This window comes from Andrographis paniculata, unplaced genomic scaffold, assembly GCF_009805555.1.
Source record: "Andrographis paniculata isolate CXL003 unplaced genomic scaffold, ASM980555v1 Contig87END, whole genome shotgun sequence".
NCBI lineage: Eukaryota > Viridiplantae > Streptophyta > Magnoliopsida > Lamiales > Acanthaceae > Andrographis > Andrographis paniculata.
The window spans coordinates 1,761,335-1,780,957 of NW_026137625.1; the positions used below are offsets into that span (position 1 = coordinate 1,761,335).

Sequence of the window (19,623 nt, forward strand, 5' to 3'; positions counted from 1 at the left end):
TGAATTGGAGATCACCCTATGAGATCTTATATAACAAGAAACCAGATCTTGACGGACTGAGAGTGTTTGGTTGCCTGTGTTTTGTTTATAACACAGATCCTACAAGAAATAAATTTAGTAATAGATGAGTGAAAGCTATCTTCATGGGTTATGAGAAAGGAATAAAATGTTACAAAATTTTCATTCCCTCCACCAGACAATTCTTGATCTCTAGAAATGTGGTCTTCTTTGAATCAGTGTTCCATGAATTAGATTGTTCTGCCTCTACCTCCGACTTTTGCCCTTCCTCTGTGATTGGGACTGTGGATACAGAATCTTTGCTGGTTGATAAGTTCACCTCTACAGACACTCCATCCCTGGTTGCTGAACCGCAATCTTCTACATCTGGCACTCCTTCAGACACTCCATCCCATATTCAACTGACTTCTCAGGCTTTTCCATATGGTATTCCCTCTTCTCCTGATACAGATACAACAGTTGCACTACCATCTGTGCCACCTTTTACACGGCCCCATAGGGAGGTTAAGCAACCTGGTTGGCTTAAAGACTATGTCTGCATCTGTATTAACAACAATGATGAGCCGATCTCTTATCTTGAAGCTGTGGATAACACCCATTGAATACAGGCTATGCAAGAGGAACTTGATGCTCTTGAGTCAAACCATACATGGGACATAGTTGCGAGGCCCAAAGGAAAAAGAGCTATAAGATGTAAATGGGCATACAAAATTAAGAGACAAATCAAGAACAATTTCTCGATATAAAGCTCGGTTAGTAGCCAAAGGCTACCTTCAGGAACATGGGAAAGACTTCAGTGAAAGCTTTGCACCAGTAACAAAATGCACTACAGTTCGACTGCTCTTGGCTATCGGCATTGCTGAAGGTTGGTTTATACATCAGATTGATGTTAATAACGCTTTTTCTGCATGGATCTCTTGAGGAGGATGTCTATCTTCAGCCTTCTCCAGGGTACTTAGTCCCCCTCAATCATGTGTGCAAATTGAGAAAATCCTTGTATGGGTTGAAACAGGCTCCAAGGGTTTGGTTCCAGACTCTCGCAACGAAAGTTCTTGACTTTGGCTTTTATCAATCTCCTCATGATCACTGTCTTTTTATTCTTCACCGAGGTCCGGATATTCTAGCCTTGACAGTTATGTTGATGACATTCTTCTTATTGGTTCCTCTGTGGGATTGATTAATGAAGTCAAGTCCTATCTCCATGATATTTTCACCATTAAAGATCTTGGCGACGCCAATTTCTTCTTGGGCATTGAGATTAAACAATCTTCCTCTGGTTTGATATTATCTCAGCAACGGTATATCCTTGACATCCTTGAAGACATGGATATGCACTCTGCTTCGGCTGCTACCACTCCTTTACCGCATGGGATCAAGTTATCAGCTTCTGTTGGTGAACCTTTGGATGATCCTGTCTCCTACAGACGTCTCATTGGTCGTTTGTTATATCTCAACTTCTCTCTCCCTGATCTTACTTTCACGACACAACAGTTAAGCCAATTCATGTCACACCCCACTTCTTGTCATTGGAAAGATGCCTTGCATATTCTTCGATACCTCAAGGGCTCGGTTAATTTCAGATTACACTACTGTGCCGATCATGCATTGAATGTCACGGCCTTTGCAGATGCTGATTGGGATTGCCTGCTTGGACAACCGAAAGTCTATCTCTGGCTATTGTATTTTTGTTGGGAACAATTTGGTTTCTTGGAAAGCCAAGAAACAACCTACTATCAGTCTCTCTACCGCAGAATTGGAATACCATAGTATGAGCTCGTGTATGAGTGAGCTTGTGTGGTTATCTTACATCTTTCATGCATTGCGCCTTGAGTTCCTTACCCCGGTACCACTTCACTGCGACAACCAGTCTGCTATTCACATCACAGAGAACTCCGTGTTTCACGAACGGACCAAACATATTGACATCGCCTGCCACTTCATCCGCCATTATTATGACAACAAATTTCTTATTCTCGTCTTCACGAGCAGTGGTAATCAGTTAGCTGATATTCTCACGAAGTCCTTTCCTCGTGCGACTTTCGACCGGCTTCGCTCCAAGCTTTGCAATGATACGCTTGGCGCGATGGGGGGTGATAAACTTTAGTTGGGCCATTTGTTTTGTTACCTAACATTGGGCCATTTAATTAGTTTAGTTTAGCCCATTTAGTTTGTTTGATCTGTTGCATATATACATACACTTATATACATATAAATCAGTACAGAGTCTTTCGCGTTCAATTTCAGAATAAGAAAAATTTATCTTCCTTATTTCTACCTAAAATCGTCAGGGTCCGCATTGTGTCTCGAGTTTACGCGAACCTATTGTCATTTATATAAATTATTGATATCTTTTTTATAACTAAAATTTGACTTATACTGCAATTTGCATAAGATTCACAGGAAATTTTTATTCGAAAATCAATGAATAGAATTTTATAGGGAAACGACTAGATATAGCAATTTTGTGTGGTTGTAGACCCTGAGTAGTTATCACAATTATTTATACTCTTTTTACTGGTGAGTTTCCAGGTCGAACACAAGGATTTTAAGTCATGAATTTCAACGGTGGAAATTCTGGAGAAAGCGACGAAGGATACAAGAAAGGATCCGCTTGTAGCGGGCCCGAATTTTAACTACTGAAAGCGGTAAATAAAGCAATAAAGATGAGATGAGCGGAGACGAGCGAAGCGAAAGTAAGGGGTGGAGTGCCAGTGGTAACCAGATGATCGGGGCATGAGCGAAAGTGGGGACCAGATGATCGGGGCATGGATGAATCGCGGTTACCAGAGGATCGGGGCGTGAGTAAGCGGTATATTATATATATATATATATATATGAATAAGCGAATTAGAGTGAGGGAGAGGTGCTGTGCCTGATCTGTGCGTTACTAAATGGATAGATTTCTCTTGATGTAGTGAGCGAATGATGTAAGTGTGTTATCGGAAAATTATATGTATATTATGAAAATGATGAGAGAAAGATGTTGTAATTACATAAAATAAATTGTAAAGAACTCATCACGCTGGTATTTTTTGGCCTGGGGGGATTTACAACAAGACTTCAATGACACCCATAATTAAGATATTATAAGAAAGAAACCCTACTGTCACTAGGAATTTCTGCGACCTAATAGACCCCCGTCTATGTCCCATTAATTTTTCCAACTTCTGCCTCATTAGTGGCTTTACCCCCTGATGTTACTACTGTTTAATCAAAATCGAATTTAGCACAGCAGTTAAGCAGGTCGACAAGGCTCCCGCGTACTTAACTACATTGAACTACCTTGAAACCGCTTTTGGCGCATAACAAGGCTTAGATAATCAATTCTTCTCTCGCTCTATACCAGTGATATGAAATTCTCTAAACTTGATTTATATAAGTGTGGAAAATTGTGAAAGAATTTAATTTGAAGAAGTGAATGATATTCTTTATATACTACGAAAGCGGAAAGATTAGAACTACAAAGCTGTAAATGAAAGCAGTAATCTAATCTAAGAGAGCAGTAAAGACGTGACCAAGGGAGAGGGAAGACCCCTACTCCCTTGGCCATTCCTGTGGAGAACTCCCTTACAGGGTTGGAGCTTTCGGAAACAGGAAGACGACGAATGTGAAATGTATGTAAAAATCACAAAAAATTCTCGATACTTTTACATAAAAATATCTGGCCCTATTTATGGTAGGTGTGAAGAGACGATTGCAAGTAGCTGTTAGGCAGTTCCAACCGCTGGACAGTTAGGCGGTTGCTGATGGTTATTCTGTTGAAGCAATTGCTGGCCATAACTCCCAGGGTGTCCGCTTCGCTTGTATTGAGGGTTAAGGGCACAGATCTTCCTCACTTGCTGGGGCGCTGGAGGGCATCAGCGCAGCTCAGCTCGCTTGTGCTGGCTGGAATTGGAATGGCTGTACCACTGCAGTTGAAGTACTTAGTTGAAATCTGGTGATAGTCTGCGGCAGAGGGTATCTACACTGTCGCTTGCGCGTGGGAGAGGCTATCGCTTGCGGGCTGTGAAGGTGGCCGCTTGCCTCTCATGCCTTAGTATTTTCAAAATATATTCTGGGCGCTTGTGAGCGAAGGTGGCTGTCGCTTGCGGCGTCTGCCTTAGCTTTTCTGGTTCCAGATTACCGCTTACGAGGGCAAAAATCGTTAATAATCTCAACAACGAACTCTGGATCATGCCTAGTGATATAAATCAATATTGTATGCCGATTACGAATTATTTTGATGGTTCTTATGCAGAAATTCGAGTAATACACATTTTTATCAAGCTAAGAATATACTCATATTTGGAGTTATGACTTTTCAATTTATGTTAATAATAAATTAGGTGTTTAATTTATCAAAATACATAAAATTTATAGAAGGACAATTATGTCATATTATTATTTAAAAATAAGATTATTTTAAAATAACTAAAATTGTAAAACAAGAATTGCAACGGACAGAATATTATTTTAATTCCTATCAAATGCAAGAAGGTGGAGTTCTTTCATTATTCAATAAAAATATATAATTAAAAAAAATATCTCAAATACTAAGGATTTGTTTGTTTGTGGTTTTAAATCAAGATTTACATTAGATTTTTAGAAAAATATATAGTAGTATTATTTTCTTTTAAGTAAAATATCACATAAAAATATTAGTATTGAAATGGAATATCAAATTTAAATAAAAAATCTGAACATACTTTAAATTTTCTAAAACTCCAAAATATCTAAACAAACCTATGGCTGTGTTCGTTTTCGATTCTGAATTTGATATATTTTTTTTGTTAGATACATAAAAAAAAATATCGTTAATATAGAAAATAATATTTTATATTAATTTTTTTTATTTTTTTTATAAGTAGATAAAGTATATATAGTACTTCATTCATTCCAAATACGATTAATATTTAATTTTGGTACGGTTGATAGTATTAATAGGATAATTTGAAAATTAGGTGATTGATTTATGAGACAAGTGTGTATTTATTTATTTTTATTTGTGTGATGTGATAGAACAACATAAGAAGTAGAGATTGGGTGTGTTTGTTTTGTGTTTTGGTTTAAAGAAATATTTTTTATACGAATATAAAAAATTGTGTAGATAATATAAAAATAATGATTGTACGTAATATATTAATTTATTTGAGAATGGATGTTGAAAAGTTTTGTATAAAAGAACACACCCTAAGTATAGTTAATTTTTTTGAGGATATATTTTTTGCAAATATATTACTCATTTTGTTCCACTCAAATGTACCTCTTTGAAATTTTTATAGTAGATTAAAAAATAATACTCCCCCAGTCCGGTGGTAAGTTTTCGATTTGACATTTGCACGCAGATTAAAATAAATTAGTGTTTTATAGATATATAGTGTAATAAAATAGTGCAATATCTATTTTGCCATTGACATGAAATTAAAAAAAAATGTGAAAAAGTAGAAAGTAAGTTATTTTGATATTTAATTATAGCTACTCTTTCTATAAAAAAAATGAGAAATTTTGACTTGGACATACTAAAATGACAAAATGGAAAATTTACTCTTGGACAGAAGGAATAATATTTTATTAGTTAGTGGAAGTGTGTAAGAGTTTTGACATTTTTGCCATTTGATTTTATATGTAAAGTAATTGTATGTATAATAGTATATTTGTAATTTAAGTAAAAATCGGGTGTGTTTTGGGGGTTTGGATTTTGAGTTGAAATTTGAATAGTAAAAATTTTAAATTTGAATAATTGTATGATGTGATATAAATAGGTGTTGATGTGATGTTTTCAATATAAAATTGATTTTTAGTATAAAATAAAAAATGAAAAATAGGTGTTTGATTTGACGTTTTTAGGGGGAAAAAATGGGATGAATAGTGTATTTAAAATCCAATCCCCCAAACAAACATAATTATCAATTTTGGTCCAACTCAAATGAAAATTTATTAATTTTAATCCCATGGTAGTTGACTGGGACTAAACACGGCCGTGTTGGATAACTTAGAAGGGTGACTGGACGTCCCAGACAGCTAACACGACCGTGTTGATTATCCTGCACTGAAGAACACGGCCGTGAACATGATTGTGTTAAGAACATAGTCATGAACATGACTTAGAACATGACTGTATTGAGAACAAGTTCATGAACATGGACAGGAACATGGCTAAACACGGGCACGAATACGGGCTGGAACACGGCCGTGTTCTTCAGTGCAGGCTAATCAACACGGCCGTGTTGGCTGTCTGGGACGCTCAGTCACCCTTTGAGTCATTCAACACGACCGTGTTCACTCTCACCAACCATCATAAGACTAAAATTGATAAATTTTCATTTAAATGAGACCAAAATTGATAAAAAAATTTCAATAGGATCAAAATTGATAATTATGATACTGAATGAGACCAAAAATTATTTTTACTCCATACAATTACTCCCTCCGTCCTACTTAATCCACTATTTATATTTCCGTCCGTCCCATATTATTTGTTATTATTTTAGAAATATAATTATACACTTTAATCACATTTTAAAATTCATAATTTATAATTTTTTTTTAAATTTTAATTAAACTATTTATTCATCTTAATCTTAATCTATAATTATTTTTATTAAATCATAATTATTTTTACTAATACACTTTTTAATTACTTACTAATTACATAATATCTAAAACTCTGTGCCTAAATTAAATAAGACAAAATAGTTGGGACGGAGGGAGTACATTATACCAAAAGTCAATAATATCAAAATCTATTACACACTTCTATTACCTAATAAAATATTATTATTTTTTAATCTATTATAACATTTCAAAAATCATTTTAAAAAGGATGATGAAGAGAGTATATTTTATTGAGATAATTCATCCTTTCTAAAATATATACCACATTTAATTTCTTTTTACTTCCTCAATCCATTTTGAAAATGACTATTTAAGGTCTCGTAGTAAATTAAAAATAATAGTATTTTATTAGTTAGTAGAAGTGTGTAAGAAATTTGACATTTTAGCCATTTGACCTTTTGTATAAAGTATTTGTATGTCGTGGTATAATTGTAATTTAGATAAAAATTAAGAGTATTTTGATATTAGTGAATGATTATTTTTACTAAAAAAATAAAAAATAGTACCTTTAAGTGGGACAATAAAAAAAGTACTTTGAAATAGGACATAAGGAGTATTATATAATCCTATTTTTTAAAATAAAAATATATTAATTTTTTTATAAAATCTCTAAATTCAATCACTATTTAAATACAAATCTAACACATCTAAAGTTCACAAAGAAGTTGGTGAATAAAAACATTATTCATTTCTTGTTCCTCTCACTTTATGTATAAAATTGTTCATCATTTATATGTGATTTCGAAATTCAATATAAAATTTTCTTATACTTTAAAAGTTTTATGACATCCCTTATGCTTTAAAAAATATTACATTAAATTCCACCGCCAAAAAACATCCCTTTATACAATATTTTTTAAAGTATAAATGAATCACCATTTTTAAGGTAAATAAGGCGGAAAGAAGGGTTTCCCCACTCCACTGCCCAGTCAATTATGAGACATCTACATTGAGGGGTGTATTTAATCACAATTCTATAAGATTTTATTGGACTTTTAAAATTTGAATGTATTTAATAAACTTTAAAAATGGAAGTAGGTATTCAATCTAAGACCTTTAAAAGTTTTTTAAAATTTTGAGTTATTAAACAATCAACGGACTTTTGGATTTCATTGAATTTTAATGGAGAATTATAAATAAAAAAATCTCTCATAATAAGGAGAGATTTTAATGGATTCTTAAAAAAAATTATTCTTATTATTATTATTATTATTATTATTATTATTATTTATTATTGTTGTTGTTGATAATATATAAGGTTGTGTTTGGTACAGAGAAATGAGAGCAGAGAAATAGAAATGGTATCATTTCTCTTGTTTGTTTGAATCAGAGAAATAGAACTTGAGAAATAAATCATTTCCATTTCTCTGTTTTCATTTCTCTCCCATATGCAGAGAAATGATGTTGCTATGTTTTTTTTTAATTTTTAAAATTTGTTTATACTATTTAATTTTTATAATTTTTTTAAAATTATATTATTTTAATTTTACAAAAAACAAAGTTAATTTATTTTTAAAGTATTTAATTTTTACGATATTTTAAAAAATTGTACTAAAATATAATCTTAAAAAATATCGTATATAATTTATAATTTTTTTAAATAAAAATTTACCAAAAATATTTTTTATGAATTTTCATTAGTTAAAACTCTCTTTTTATCGGGTTAATCGTTTATTTTTGTTCGATCATTCATATATCTGCATTTTTTTTTAGATTTCTCAAATGAATTCTCATTCTCTACTCTATTTCATTTCTCTCTAATTCTATTCTCTACTCTCATTTCTCTGCCAATTCCATTCTCTGTACCAAACGCCCCATAAGTGATAAAGAATATGATAATATTTATTAATATTATTTTAAATATATAATAAAATTAATAATTTAAAAATAAAATATATTAATAAATTATTATCAACTTTTTTTAAAAAAATATGTATTTTTATATTATAAATATAATATTTGTAAATTACTATTATATAATAAATATGTATTACTGTTTTTTTTTTAATTATCGAATACCTTATATTGTCGGTAAAGTTAACTAAATATATATATATTTTCTTTGTTGAACAGTTAATTATATTTAATTTATTTTTTAATTTTATTTTTTATGCAAAATTGTAAATGTAGTTTTTTTATTTTTGTTGTGATTGTTTTGTGAAATATTTTGAAGAGGTATTTTTTAAAGTATAAGAAATTCTACATATAATATAAAAATAATAAATGTGTGTGATATATTAATCTTTTAATCTATATATTTATTTTTTACAAAATTTATTACATAAGAATAATAATATTAACTAATAAAAAATATAAAAATAAATTGATATATTGAATGATAATATAATAAAAATTATAAAATTTAAAATATAATATACAAAATAGTAGCATTATATATGTTATAATATTTCTATATCATTAATAATTATATATTATTTATTAATATTATTTATATTCTATAAAATATAATAATTTATAATAAATATATTATATTTGTGAAATTTGTGTTTACATAAGTTTATACAATTATATAAACTAATAAAAAAAAATATATTTTATAATTCTACAAAATTTATATAAATTTATAAAAAAATTCTAATAAAATTTATAAGAATCCATTTAAATTAATTAATAAAATTAATTAAACTCTGAAGAGTGGATTTTCTAAATCCACATAAATTCATAAACTTTTTAAAATTTAATAAAATCTCAAATGAATACACCCATCCACCCATCAATTTAGAGATTTGAGCAATTTTGGCCACTTTTTGTTGCTTCTTTTAATTTTTTTAATATAAATATCACCATCAACAACAAATCATCGTTAATATATATATATATATATAAAAAAAAACACCCAAAGAAAATTTATTAAATGCTACTAAACAATTCGTTAACTTAGACTGTACGCCAAAATTATTTACTATTATTTATATTTTTTCTTTTATATTATATACTCCTTTTGACTCATTAGGATGTACTATTTGAGTTTTTTTTTTAATATATTAAAAATAATAATATTTTATTAATTAATAAAATAGGTAAAGTAATTTTAATATTTATATTTTTAAATATAAATTAATTATATCTATAATAGCATATTTATAATTTAGATAAAAAAATAAAAATTTATTTTAGTTTTAGTATATTGAAATTGATATTTTTAAGTGAGGCAAGACAAAAATATATTTATATATATATTATGTTAAATATTACTTTCTCCATTTCAAAAGTATAGTCTTATTGTGTTGGACACAAAATTTTAAAAATATTAATATTATAGTGGTAGTTGGTAAAAAGTAAACATAAATGACTTTTTTGCTCTTATGAGTATATTAATGTAAAAAGTAACGACAATTCTGTACTAATAATGAAAAAATAAGAATAGTTTTACGGTGATATGACTATTTATGAAAGTGAGAATATTGTTTTGAAACGAACAAAAATGGTAAACAAAACTATTATATTGAGACGGAAAGTATTTAAATTAAAAATTAAAATTTTCCATATTGAATAAGATTGAAAATAAAGGCGGCGACTACAGAGTTCAACACTGTGTTGACAATACACCGCAGCACACGGTGTATACACTGTGTTACTATCGGCAACACACTGTCTGCATTCATATAATACAAATACAATACATGAACTAACAATACTAACTAACAACACATGTCATGTTATAATCTTATAGAACACAATCAATACTTGATTTCAGCACACCACATGCTGTTATACAACACACTATAATTATGAAATAACACCACCTGTCATTATTAAGACTGTGTGCTGTTTGTATATATTACGGGTGTTGATTTTTTCAATTCAGTGCCCTAACCGTTCCCGAAAATAAATACGCTTTCATTTAAAAAAAAAGGTTGTGATCAAATTAATTTCAACCAAAACGATGAGTGGAAAGAAAGCTATAGATGACAACATCTAGAACCTTGCCTTTGATGCAAACGAACTGCCTAAGCAATCCCTCCTTAGTGAATCCAGCCTTCTCCAGCACCCTCTGCGACGCCGTGTTCTCGATTCCGGCCATCGCCTGCAGCCGGAGAATCGCCGGAAAGTCCTCGAACACCATCTTCACGGCCATCTTCACGGCCGCGGTGGCGATCCCGCGGCCCCAATACTCGAAGGCGATTGCATATCCCATGTCGGCCTTGAACCTGTCGTCGCCCTCCGCCGGAAACACCGAGACGAATCCGATGGAGCGGCCGTCGACGCAGATGGAGCGGCGCCAGGGATGAGGCATGCAGACTTGTTGGATGAAAGTTGTGGCCTCCTCTAGGGATTTGAGGGTCGGCCACCGGCCGTGGCGAGTTACACGGTCGTCGCCGGCCCAGATGAGGACGTCGCTGGCGTCGGAGAGGTTGAACGGCCTGAGAGTGATCCGCCGGGGATCCATGGTTGTTTCAGTTTTGAGTTTGGATCTTGGAGTTGGGACTGGTGCTTTGCTTTTCCACATGTTTTTTCACTTTCTAATTCTACTAATTACTCCTTCCATTCCAGGAAATGTCGGTGGATCAATATAGACACAAAAATTTAGGTAAAACATAATCAATAAGTAATTAAAAATATATTAGTAAAAATAATTATAAATTAAGATTAAGATAACTAAATAATTTAATTAAAATTAAAAAAAAATATTAAAATTTAAAATTTAAAATGTGATTAAAGTGTATAATTATATTTCTAAAAAAGAAAAGAACAAATTATATAGGAAGACGAAAATAGAAAATAAGGACAAATTATGTGGGACGTAAGGAATACGAATCTAGGTTGTGTCTTTTTTTTTTTTTTTTTTTTTTTTTTAGTTTGACTTTTGACTAATAAAATTTTAATTCAAAATAATTATTGGATATAACATAATTATATATATATATATATTTGATAGCCTCGGTGCTTCCAATAAAAATTCTCTAACACTACGTGTAGCAAGTGATGCCGAGATCGATCCACATGGACCGTGAAGTTTAATTCCTATTTTTGTCACACATTCAAGTATTTGGGGGATGGATTAGCAATTCACTAAAATAATTAAAATAAGATATGAGAAATAAAATTTTGATTTCAAATAAATTAAACTTCTAGCCCAAGGAGTGAATAAGAAACTGGATTAAAGATTCGATCATTGATTTTAAATAATCTTGTTATTCAACTGATAGATTGGTTATGGACATTAAATACGATCATAACGTCAAATTTTTCCTTAGGGTGTGTTTGTTAGAGGGTTTGAATTTTGAGTGGGATTTGAATAGTAAAATTTTGAATTTGAATAGTTATATGATGTGATATAAATATGTGTTGATGTGATGTTTTGAATGTAAAATTGATTTTTAGTATAATATAAAAAATGAAAAAAATAGGTGTTTGATTTGACGTTTTTGGTGGAAAAAATGGGATGAATAATATATTTAAAATCCAATCCCCAAACAAACACTTACTTTATTTGTGGCAATGGTACGACCGATTAACCGCATCCCTAATAAAAAAAACAATCTAAGTACGACCATAAATTAATTTTCTCAATTGAAAATAGCACGAGAAAAACCCAATTCAAATATTTAATCAATTACGAAAAGATTAAATTATTTGATCATGCGATTCCTAGGCTAAGCTTGTTAACCTATTTATCACTTTATGAAACACATACACAATTACGGATGTAAATGTTCAATTGGCACACAATTGCTAAACGAATCTAAGATCCGGCCAAAATAAAAGATTAAATAAAACAATTGCAGACATGAACCACAGAAATCGCACAAATATCAATTTACTAAACAAAATTCAGATTAAATCAAAATACAATCTCACAAATCTCAATCTGAAATCTACATTCAACCTTGGACTAGAATAGAAATTTAGCTACTCATGCTTATAAATAAATAAAACAGTAAACTTGATGATCATCCGAAAGTGCTTTCTCTCCAAACAACATTCTCAGTCCTTCACTTAAGACTATGAAATGTGAGTGTGAATTGTGATATCTCATCCCATGCCTTGACCCCCATTTTTCTATAGATGATCGGTTCTTCAATTGCACCTTTAATCACTCAATCTCAATCATCATGCCTACAATTACGTCTCAATCCCCGTAATCCATCACTTTTCTTGACATGCAAGTTTAGATCAAGCTTTTCCAAAATTCTTTGATCGAAAACATGGCATGGGCGTGAATTACTCCATTCCTTTGCACCAATCAATAACATGCCAAAATGAGTAGAAATTTATCCATAATATTAATTATATTTTATAATTTATCTATATAAATATAAGACAGTATATGCATTATCAATTTCCCCACACCAAAACCATGCTTGCCCTCAAGCATAAACCAAACAAGCATACGCAAGAACTTACTCAAAATACACCGAGCGCAACATAATCTCACTAGAAATAAAGTGTATACACCCAGCACTCAAATTATATGGATTAACAAGTCACTCGTGTCGCATCGTAAAAATGATTATCCCATATTGATCACATCTCTTAATTCTTCGAAATCTAATGCAAAAAATCAGAGGTTCTTTAAATAAGGTTGTAACGGGGCTTTAGGTTGAGGTAGGATATAGGATATTATTCGACTAAATAAGTCAAAAAGATAATATTCCAAGCTCATTTTATAATATATAGACTCTATGTATAACTTCTCATTCCTCACTTATTCCTTCATTAACATGCACACTTAAAACTTTATTCATGCAAACTACGTCCCGTAGTACACCCAACTCAATCGAAAAGTTAATACAAAAATGCCCATTCCCGCTATAATAAAACTTGTGCCTTTTTTTTTTTTTTTTTTTTTGCTTTTCTCAATCTTTTCTCAGTCCCTTTACTTTTCTCTCATAAGCAATGAATAACAAACAATAGACATAACTTCTCATTCCCTTGGAGACTTTAAAATAATATAAGCTCGAAACATTTTCCTTTGACTAAAGGTTCAAATAAATTTTGGCTTTAAAAAGAAAAGTCATAGGTTAAAATGCGGTTCTTTTAACAATAAAAATAGGATATTCAAGCTCAAAGGGGTTCACTATGTAATTAATTTTTTAGGTAGGAAATATAATAGGCCAAATGGTTCATCCTAATGCCCTTATCATATTGATCACATAGACTCCTAGAAAATCAAATTCGACATGCATTGCTATGCAAGTTCTAGAAAACTAAGTTTAGAGCAACAATCATACACAAGAAAAAATATATAGCATTTATAGTGAATGCGCTATTAGACCCAAATCTCACATTTGGTAAAACATGTCATTCTCGGCATATTTATCGTCTACTTCATCGGAAAGTCATCTAATGAAAATATGTCAAGTTGAAAAGAAATACACACAAGTCTTTAGCACACAAGTCAGTCATGCAATCGGGTAAACAATTGATATTTTCCCCCACACCCATTATGCACATTGTCTTCAATGTAAATGCATCTCGAAAAAGAAAAAGAGCAAAAAATAATAGGACTTCCCTGAACCGGTTGGGGGTGGTGCCCAAGATCTTAAAAAACTTTGATAAATTCATCTTTCATAGGCATGCTGAGAGTCTGGCATGGGCATGCCTAAAGTCATGCCACCTGCTGAAATGTCATTCTTAAATACTCAAAATATTGTCTCGGGCATGCTAAGATCACCATCACCTACGGAAAGTAAAGACAAACAAATTAACACACTAAACACACAACAGAAAGCAAAAAAAAAAAAAAAAACATTGGGTTGCCTTCCAAAAGCGTCTTTTTTTAACGTCTTTGGCTAGACATTATTAATTGAGAATTTAGGATGAAGGTCCCTCAAGAGCCATCCAAACAGACTTCTTCTCCATCCTTGAACTGGTCATCCCACGTGTAATACTTTGTATTGTTCTTCAACTCATTCATTTTGGCTTTCATCATTGTGGATGAAATTATCAACGGTAGTATCTCACCGTCTCCTAAATGTAAAATATCTTAAATAATTTTTTTGAATAAAATAAATAAATAAATAATTCTTCATTTTATAGTTTTTAAGACAAATTGTTATCTGATTCTTATAAAAATTGTAAAAAATAAATTATTGATCAATTATTTATTTATTTATTTTATCAAAAAAATTATTTAAGATATTTTACTTTTTTTTTTATAAAATTTGCATAATTTAGGTCTTTATTTAGAGTCGAACATCAATTTTGAACAATAGGAATGTTTCGTGCAATTTTACATTAACACAAAAGTTTCACACAATAAATAAAATATAGAGTGTTTGGTGCGTTTTTACTTAAAACACAAAAAAATGTTATATAATTTATCCTATAATTTAATATAAAAATAATCGTGCATAGCACCGGTTACAAGTTAGTATTAAAAATATTTGAACATAAATTTTAAAATTTATTTTAATAATTAAATAATAATTCTATATCTAAATAATTAATCTACATTATCTCAATTCCGTGTGTAAACAATATGCATAATTTTTATAGGAACGAAGAGACTATTAATATTAAAATAACTAATTATTTTAATTATAATTAAAATATTATAAATTAAAAAATTTAAAATAAAATTAAAGAATATAATTTTTTTTTTAAAAAAAAATAATAACATTAAATATAAAACAAATAAAAATACTCGTACGAACACCTGGAGATGGGACGGGGGAGTATTATTTAAATTTTTATTAATTCTAAATCAACTCCAAACGTTAGGTTTATAATAATTTATGTTAATATCATAGTAGTCCTTTTAATATACAAAGTCCTAAAATTGGATTTATCTCATTTCCACAATTTATTTCTCACTCCGTTCCCAGATACCATGTACACGTTGCCGTTTCTATCCGTACTATGTTACTTTCCTTTTTTTAAAATAATTACACACTTTAATCTCATTTTAAATTTTTTTATTTTATTTTTTTTAATTTTAATTAAACTAATTACTTATTTTAATCTTAATTTATAATTATTTATATTATAAGATAATTATTTTTACTAATACATTTTTAATTATCTATTAATTACACCCCTTTTAAAATACTGTGTCTACAGTGTAGCAGACACGGTATTTTAGACGAAGAGAGGATTTTTACTTATAGAAAAAATAAAATTAAAAAAATAAAATCATCTTAAAAATTTGGTACTTGATTAATATTTGCAATAACAACAAAACAAAATTAACATACCCAACCCATAATAAACCCGAAATTCAGACGGCTAAAAGCACCCAATCCCCAAATCACCAAATAAACCAACAATACTCAACCCTAATTCAATTCAATTCATCCATTAATGGCGACGCCGACCGCCATGGAAGCAACCTCTCAGATAGCCTCCTCCATCGTCCTATTCGGCACCGGCGCCTTGATCACCTCCAGTATCTGCACCACCTCCGCCATCGACGGCCGGCTCGACGGAATCTGCGACGTGCACACCAGCGCCAGCTTCAGCACCGGCAGCACCTCCTCCGCCGGGTACGGCCCCATCCTCCCGTCCACGCACTCCAGCACATTCCCCTCCTCCAGCAAAACCCTAACATGCTCACTCAGCACCACCACATTGTCCTCGCCGTACTCCACCGGCCGCCGCCCCGTCACCGCCTCCAACACCAGCACTCCGTATCCGTACACATCGCATTTCTCGTTCACCCTCAAGCTCCGGCACGCCATCTCCGGCGCCACGTATCCCGGCGCACTCCGAAACCTATTGTTCGCCACGTGCTTGTCTAGCTTCGCCAGAACGCGCGCCAATCCGAAATCCGAAATTTTCGGAACCACGCCGCCGCCGGAAAATTCGCCGGCAAGTAGCACATTGCTCGGCTTTATGTCGTAGTGTACGATCGGCGGCCGGAAACTGTGGTGCAAATAGGCCAGCCCCTTCGCCGTCCCGATAAGGACGGCGAACCGCTCCGGCCACGTTAGCGCATTCTCCGGCCCATGCAGCCTCGACTCGAGGCTGCCGCAATTGGCGTAATCAGTTACAACCAGCTGCAGCCGCGGCGTCCAGTAGTATCCGATCACACCGATCAAATTCGGGTGGCGCGCCTTGCCAAGTATCCGGATTTCGCGGTCGAATTCCTCCTGGTATTGGAGCGTATTCGCCGCAACAAGCTTTTTTATCGCCACCGTCGTCGTCGGGTTCCCCTGTTCGAGCTCTGTTTTATACACAGTCCCGAACACGCCTTCCCCGACCACGGCTGCCTTGTCGAGGATCGACTCGGGGGACGGCAGCGACGGCGATGTCGCCTTCGGGTCGAGTAGAATCAGCTTCCCCGCGACGATACTACCCGACCGCGTCGAGCTACTGCACATACTCTCGAGTGCGGTTTCGACAAACGCCATCCGCCGTCTCGCCGACGCATTGAGCAAAGTGATCACGACGACGCCGACGGCGATCAGCGCCGCCGCCGAGATGGCAATGATTGCCGAGACGCTGAGGAAGCTACGATGCGACGGGCTATAGCCATCCGGGCGGCGGCGTATTTGGTCGGCGTACTCGTACGGGTCGAGAACCAATGGCTTCGGGACGTTGAGCGTACACGGTCCTTTTAACAGCGGCGAGCATAGGCCGAGGTTCCCGTCTATGGCGGTGGCGTCGAGCGTCGGAAAAATGCCTCCGGCCGGCAACTGGCCGACTAAGCGGTTGTGGGAGATGTTGGCGATGACGAGATTCTCGAGCCTTCCGAGGTCTCGAGGGATCTCGCCACTCAATTGGTTTTCCTCGAACTTAAGAACCTTAAGCTTCCGTAACGTCGACATGGATTCTGGTATGCCGCCGGTGAGATTGTTGTGGGATAAGCTCCTGCCGTAGATAACATCTCCGATCAGTTTCCGACTAAGGATTACGATGAACGACCGATTGATTATATATTAAAAGACGAACATATTACAACTCACAGCAAGTAGAGCGACGAGCAGTTGCCGATCTCCGCCGGAATCGGCCCTGTCAGGGAGTTTCCGTCGAGCTGAAGGATCGCCAGGCTGCCGGAATCACAAATATCCGGCGGGATCATTCCGATCAAGCCGCTGCTCCGGAGATCCAAAACGGTGAGATTCTGGATGTAGCCGAGCTCCGGCGGGATTCTCGATTCCAATTCGTTCCACGACAGGTTCAGATACTTTAGCTTGCCGAAAAGGCCCATCTCCGCCGGGATATCTCCGATGAGATTGTTGCCAGAGAGGTCCAATAGCTGGAGTGACTCGAAAAGCTTGTCGGAGGCAGGGGGGATCGGTCCGGTCAGATTATTTCTAGACAGGTCGACTTCATCGAGGTTCATGTCGAAAAGGGCCTCCGGTATGCTGCCAGTGAAGAGGTTTCCTTTCAGTCGAATCACCGATAATCCTGCGATGTCTGCCATGGATTCCGGTATGGCGTCGCTTAGTCTGTTGTCGGATAAGCTGATATACCTCACGGATTTCAGGTCTCCGATGGTTGCCGGAAGTGACCCCGTCAAATCATTGCCGGAAAAATCAATGAATTGCAGAGCGGTCATCTTTCCGATCCATCGGGGAAAGTCTCCGGCGAGGAAGTTGTGGGATAAACTCAGAAAAACGAGCGAGTCCAGCCGTTGCAGCGACTCGGGAATTTCTCCGGTGAGGAGATTGTTGCTGAGATCGACACGTGTCAAGTGAGGGCACAATCCGATGTCGCCGGGAACGGCGCCGGAGAACTGATTTCCACCGAGGATAAGCTCTTTTAAATTGTGCAGACGAGCGACGCCGGCGGGGATTGGCCCAGACAGCGCATTGCCGGAGAGATCCAGTACCCGGAGCCTCGTCAGATTCCAGATTCCGGCGAAATCGAGGCCGCCGGAGAAGCGATTTCCCGATAAATTGAGATGATTCAGGACCATACATTCCGACAGGCTGCCTGGAATCGGGCCCTGGAATTGATTCCCCGATAAAGAGATGTACCGGAGCGAACAGCCGCCGTCGAACACGTCTCCGGCGAGGAGCCCCGACAGGGAATTGCCGGAGAGGTCGAGGATCTGGAGGGAGGAGGAGAGGTTGGAGACGTCGCCGGAGAGGGAATTCCGGCTGAGATTCAGGGTTTGGAGGCCGGGGATGAGTGGTAACTCGGGGTTAATCCGGCCGGTGAGATTGTTGCCGGAGACGGAGAGGATTTTAAGCGATTGTAGCTTTTCCAGGCCCCGGCCGATTTTTCCGGCGATATTGAGGCCGTCGAGGTGGAGCTCCGATACGCGGCGGCTCCGGGCGGTGCAACGAACGAAGTCCCAGGCGCAGGGGGAGTCGTCGTCCTCGGTCCAGGAATCTAGGGATTTGGAAGGGTCTAGAAGCCCTGATTTGAAGACGATGAGTCCCAAAACGTCGTCGTTTAGCTGGATGCCTTCTCCGGCGCCGGCGACGTCGACGGCGCCGGCGAGGGTTGTGAGTGAGAGAATGAAAGACAGCAGCCGCAGGGCTTTTCGTTCTCTCTCCTTTCCCATATTCACACAAAGAGAGAGTAGATATATGTATATGTGTATGTATTTGTATATTGAGAGAGAGAGAGAGAGAGAGGGGCGGCGGCGCGGCGGCGGCGTTTGGATCAGAAGTGGTGGTGGGGCATTGGGGAGGGAAGGTTAGGAGTGGAATTGGAATCTTGAGATATTGATGGGAGCGGTGGGATTGGTAGAGATGTCACAGGCCGCCATTGATGAGTAAAGAAGCTCACTGCTTTAGGATTTTTAGGAGTGAGAAACTAACAACAGATGAGGGAGAGGAGAGAGAAGTGAAGTAGTTCAGTTTGTGGCCCTTAGCTTGTCACGAAACTCATCCTAAATTTTATTTATTTATTTTAACTTCAAAATTATTAACTTTTTTTTTTTAATTTAAAATATTACTCCTCCTTCCCGTGCTCATTTTTTTATTTTCGTGTGTTTTATTTATTTACTTTTTCCTTTCAATTATTTTTTTTTTAAAATATAATTATACCCAATAATCTCATATTATAATTTTTAAAATTTTAATTAATTATTTTAATTTTAATTTAAAATTACTTTTATTATATAATAATTATTTTTATTAATATATTTTT

At 34.8% G+C, this 19,623-nt stretch overlaps 2 protein-coding genes across 2 annotated transcripts; both read right to left on the reverse strand.

Annotated features, from left to right (window-relative positions):
* Positions 1–10,261: 10,261 nt before the first annotated feature.
* Positions 10,262–11,062, reverse strand: LOC127242711 (uncharacterized). The gene has a single exon (XM_051262374.1). It carries the CDS (start codon positions 11,021–11,023, stop codon positions 10,508–10,510), a length of 516 nt encoding a protein of 171 aa, XP_051118331.1. The 5' UTR covers positions 11,024–11,062; the 3' UTR covers positions 10,262–10,507.
* A 4,652-nt stretch (positions 11,063–15,714) lies between these two features.
* LOC127242699 (probably inactive leucine-rich repeat receptor-like protein kinase At3g28040) lies at positions 15,715–19,337 on the reverse strand. The gene is made up of 2 exons (XM_051262351.1): positions 17,484–19,337; positions 15,715–17,388 (listed from the first exon to the last, which is right to left on the reverse strand). The coding sequence occupies exons 1-2, from the start codon at positions 19,031–19,033 to the stop codon at positions 15,912–15,914; spliced, it is 3,027 nt and encodes a 1,008-aa protein (XP_051118308.1). The 5' UTR covers positions 19,034–19,337; the 3' UTR covers positions 15,715–15,911.
* Positions 19,338–19,623: the final 286 nt, after the last annotated feature.

Excerpts from the sequence above, each read along its gene's own strand:
- LOC127242711 (XM_051262374.1), bottom strand. The coding sequence starts at position 11,023 with ATGGATCCCCGGCGGATCACTCTCAGGCCGTTCAACCTCTCCGACGCC.
- LOC127242699 (XM_051262351.1), bottom strand. The coding sequence starts at position 19,033 with ATGGGAAAGGAGAGAGAACGAAAAGCCCTGCGGCTGCTGTCTTTCATT. Across the intron at positions 17,389-17,483 it reads TGCTCGTCGCTCTACTTGCT|GAGCTTATCCCACAACAATC; the intron begins GTGAGTTGTAAT and ends TATCTACGGCAG.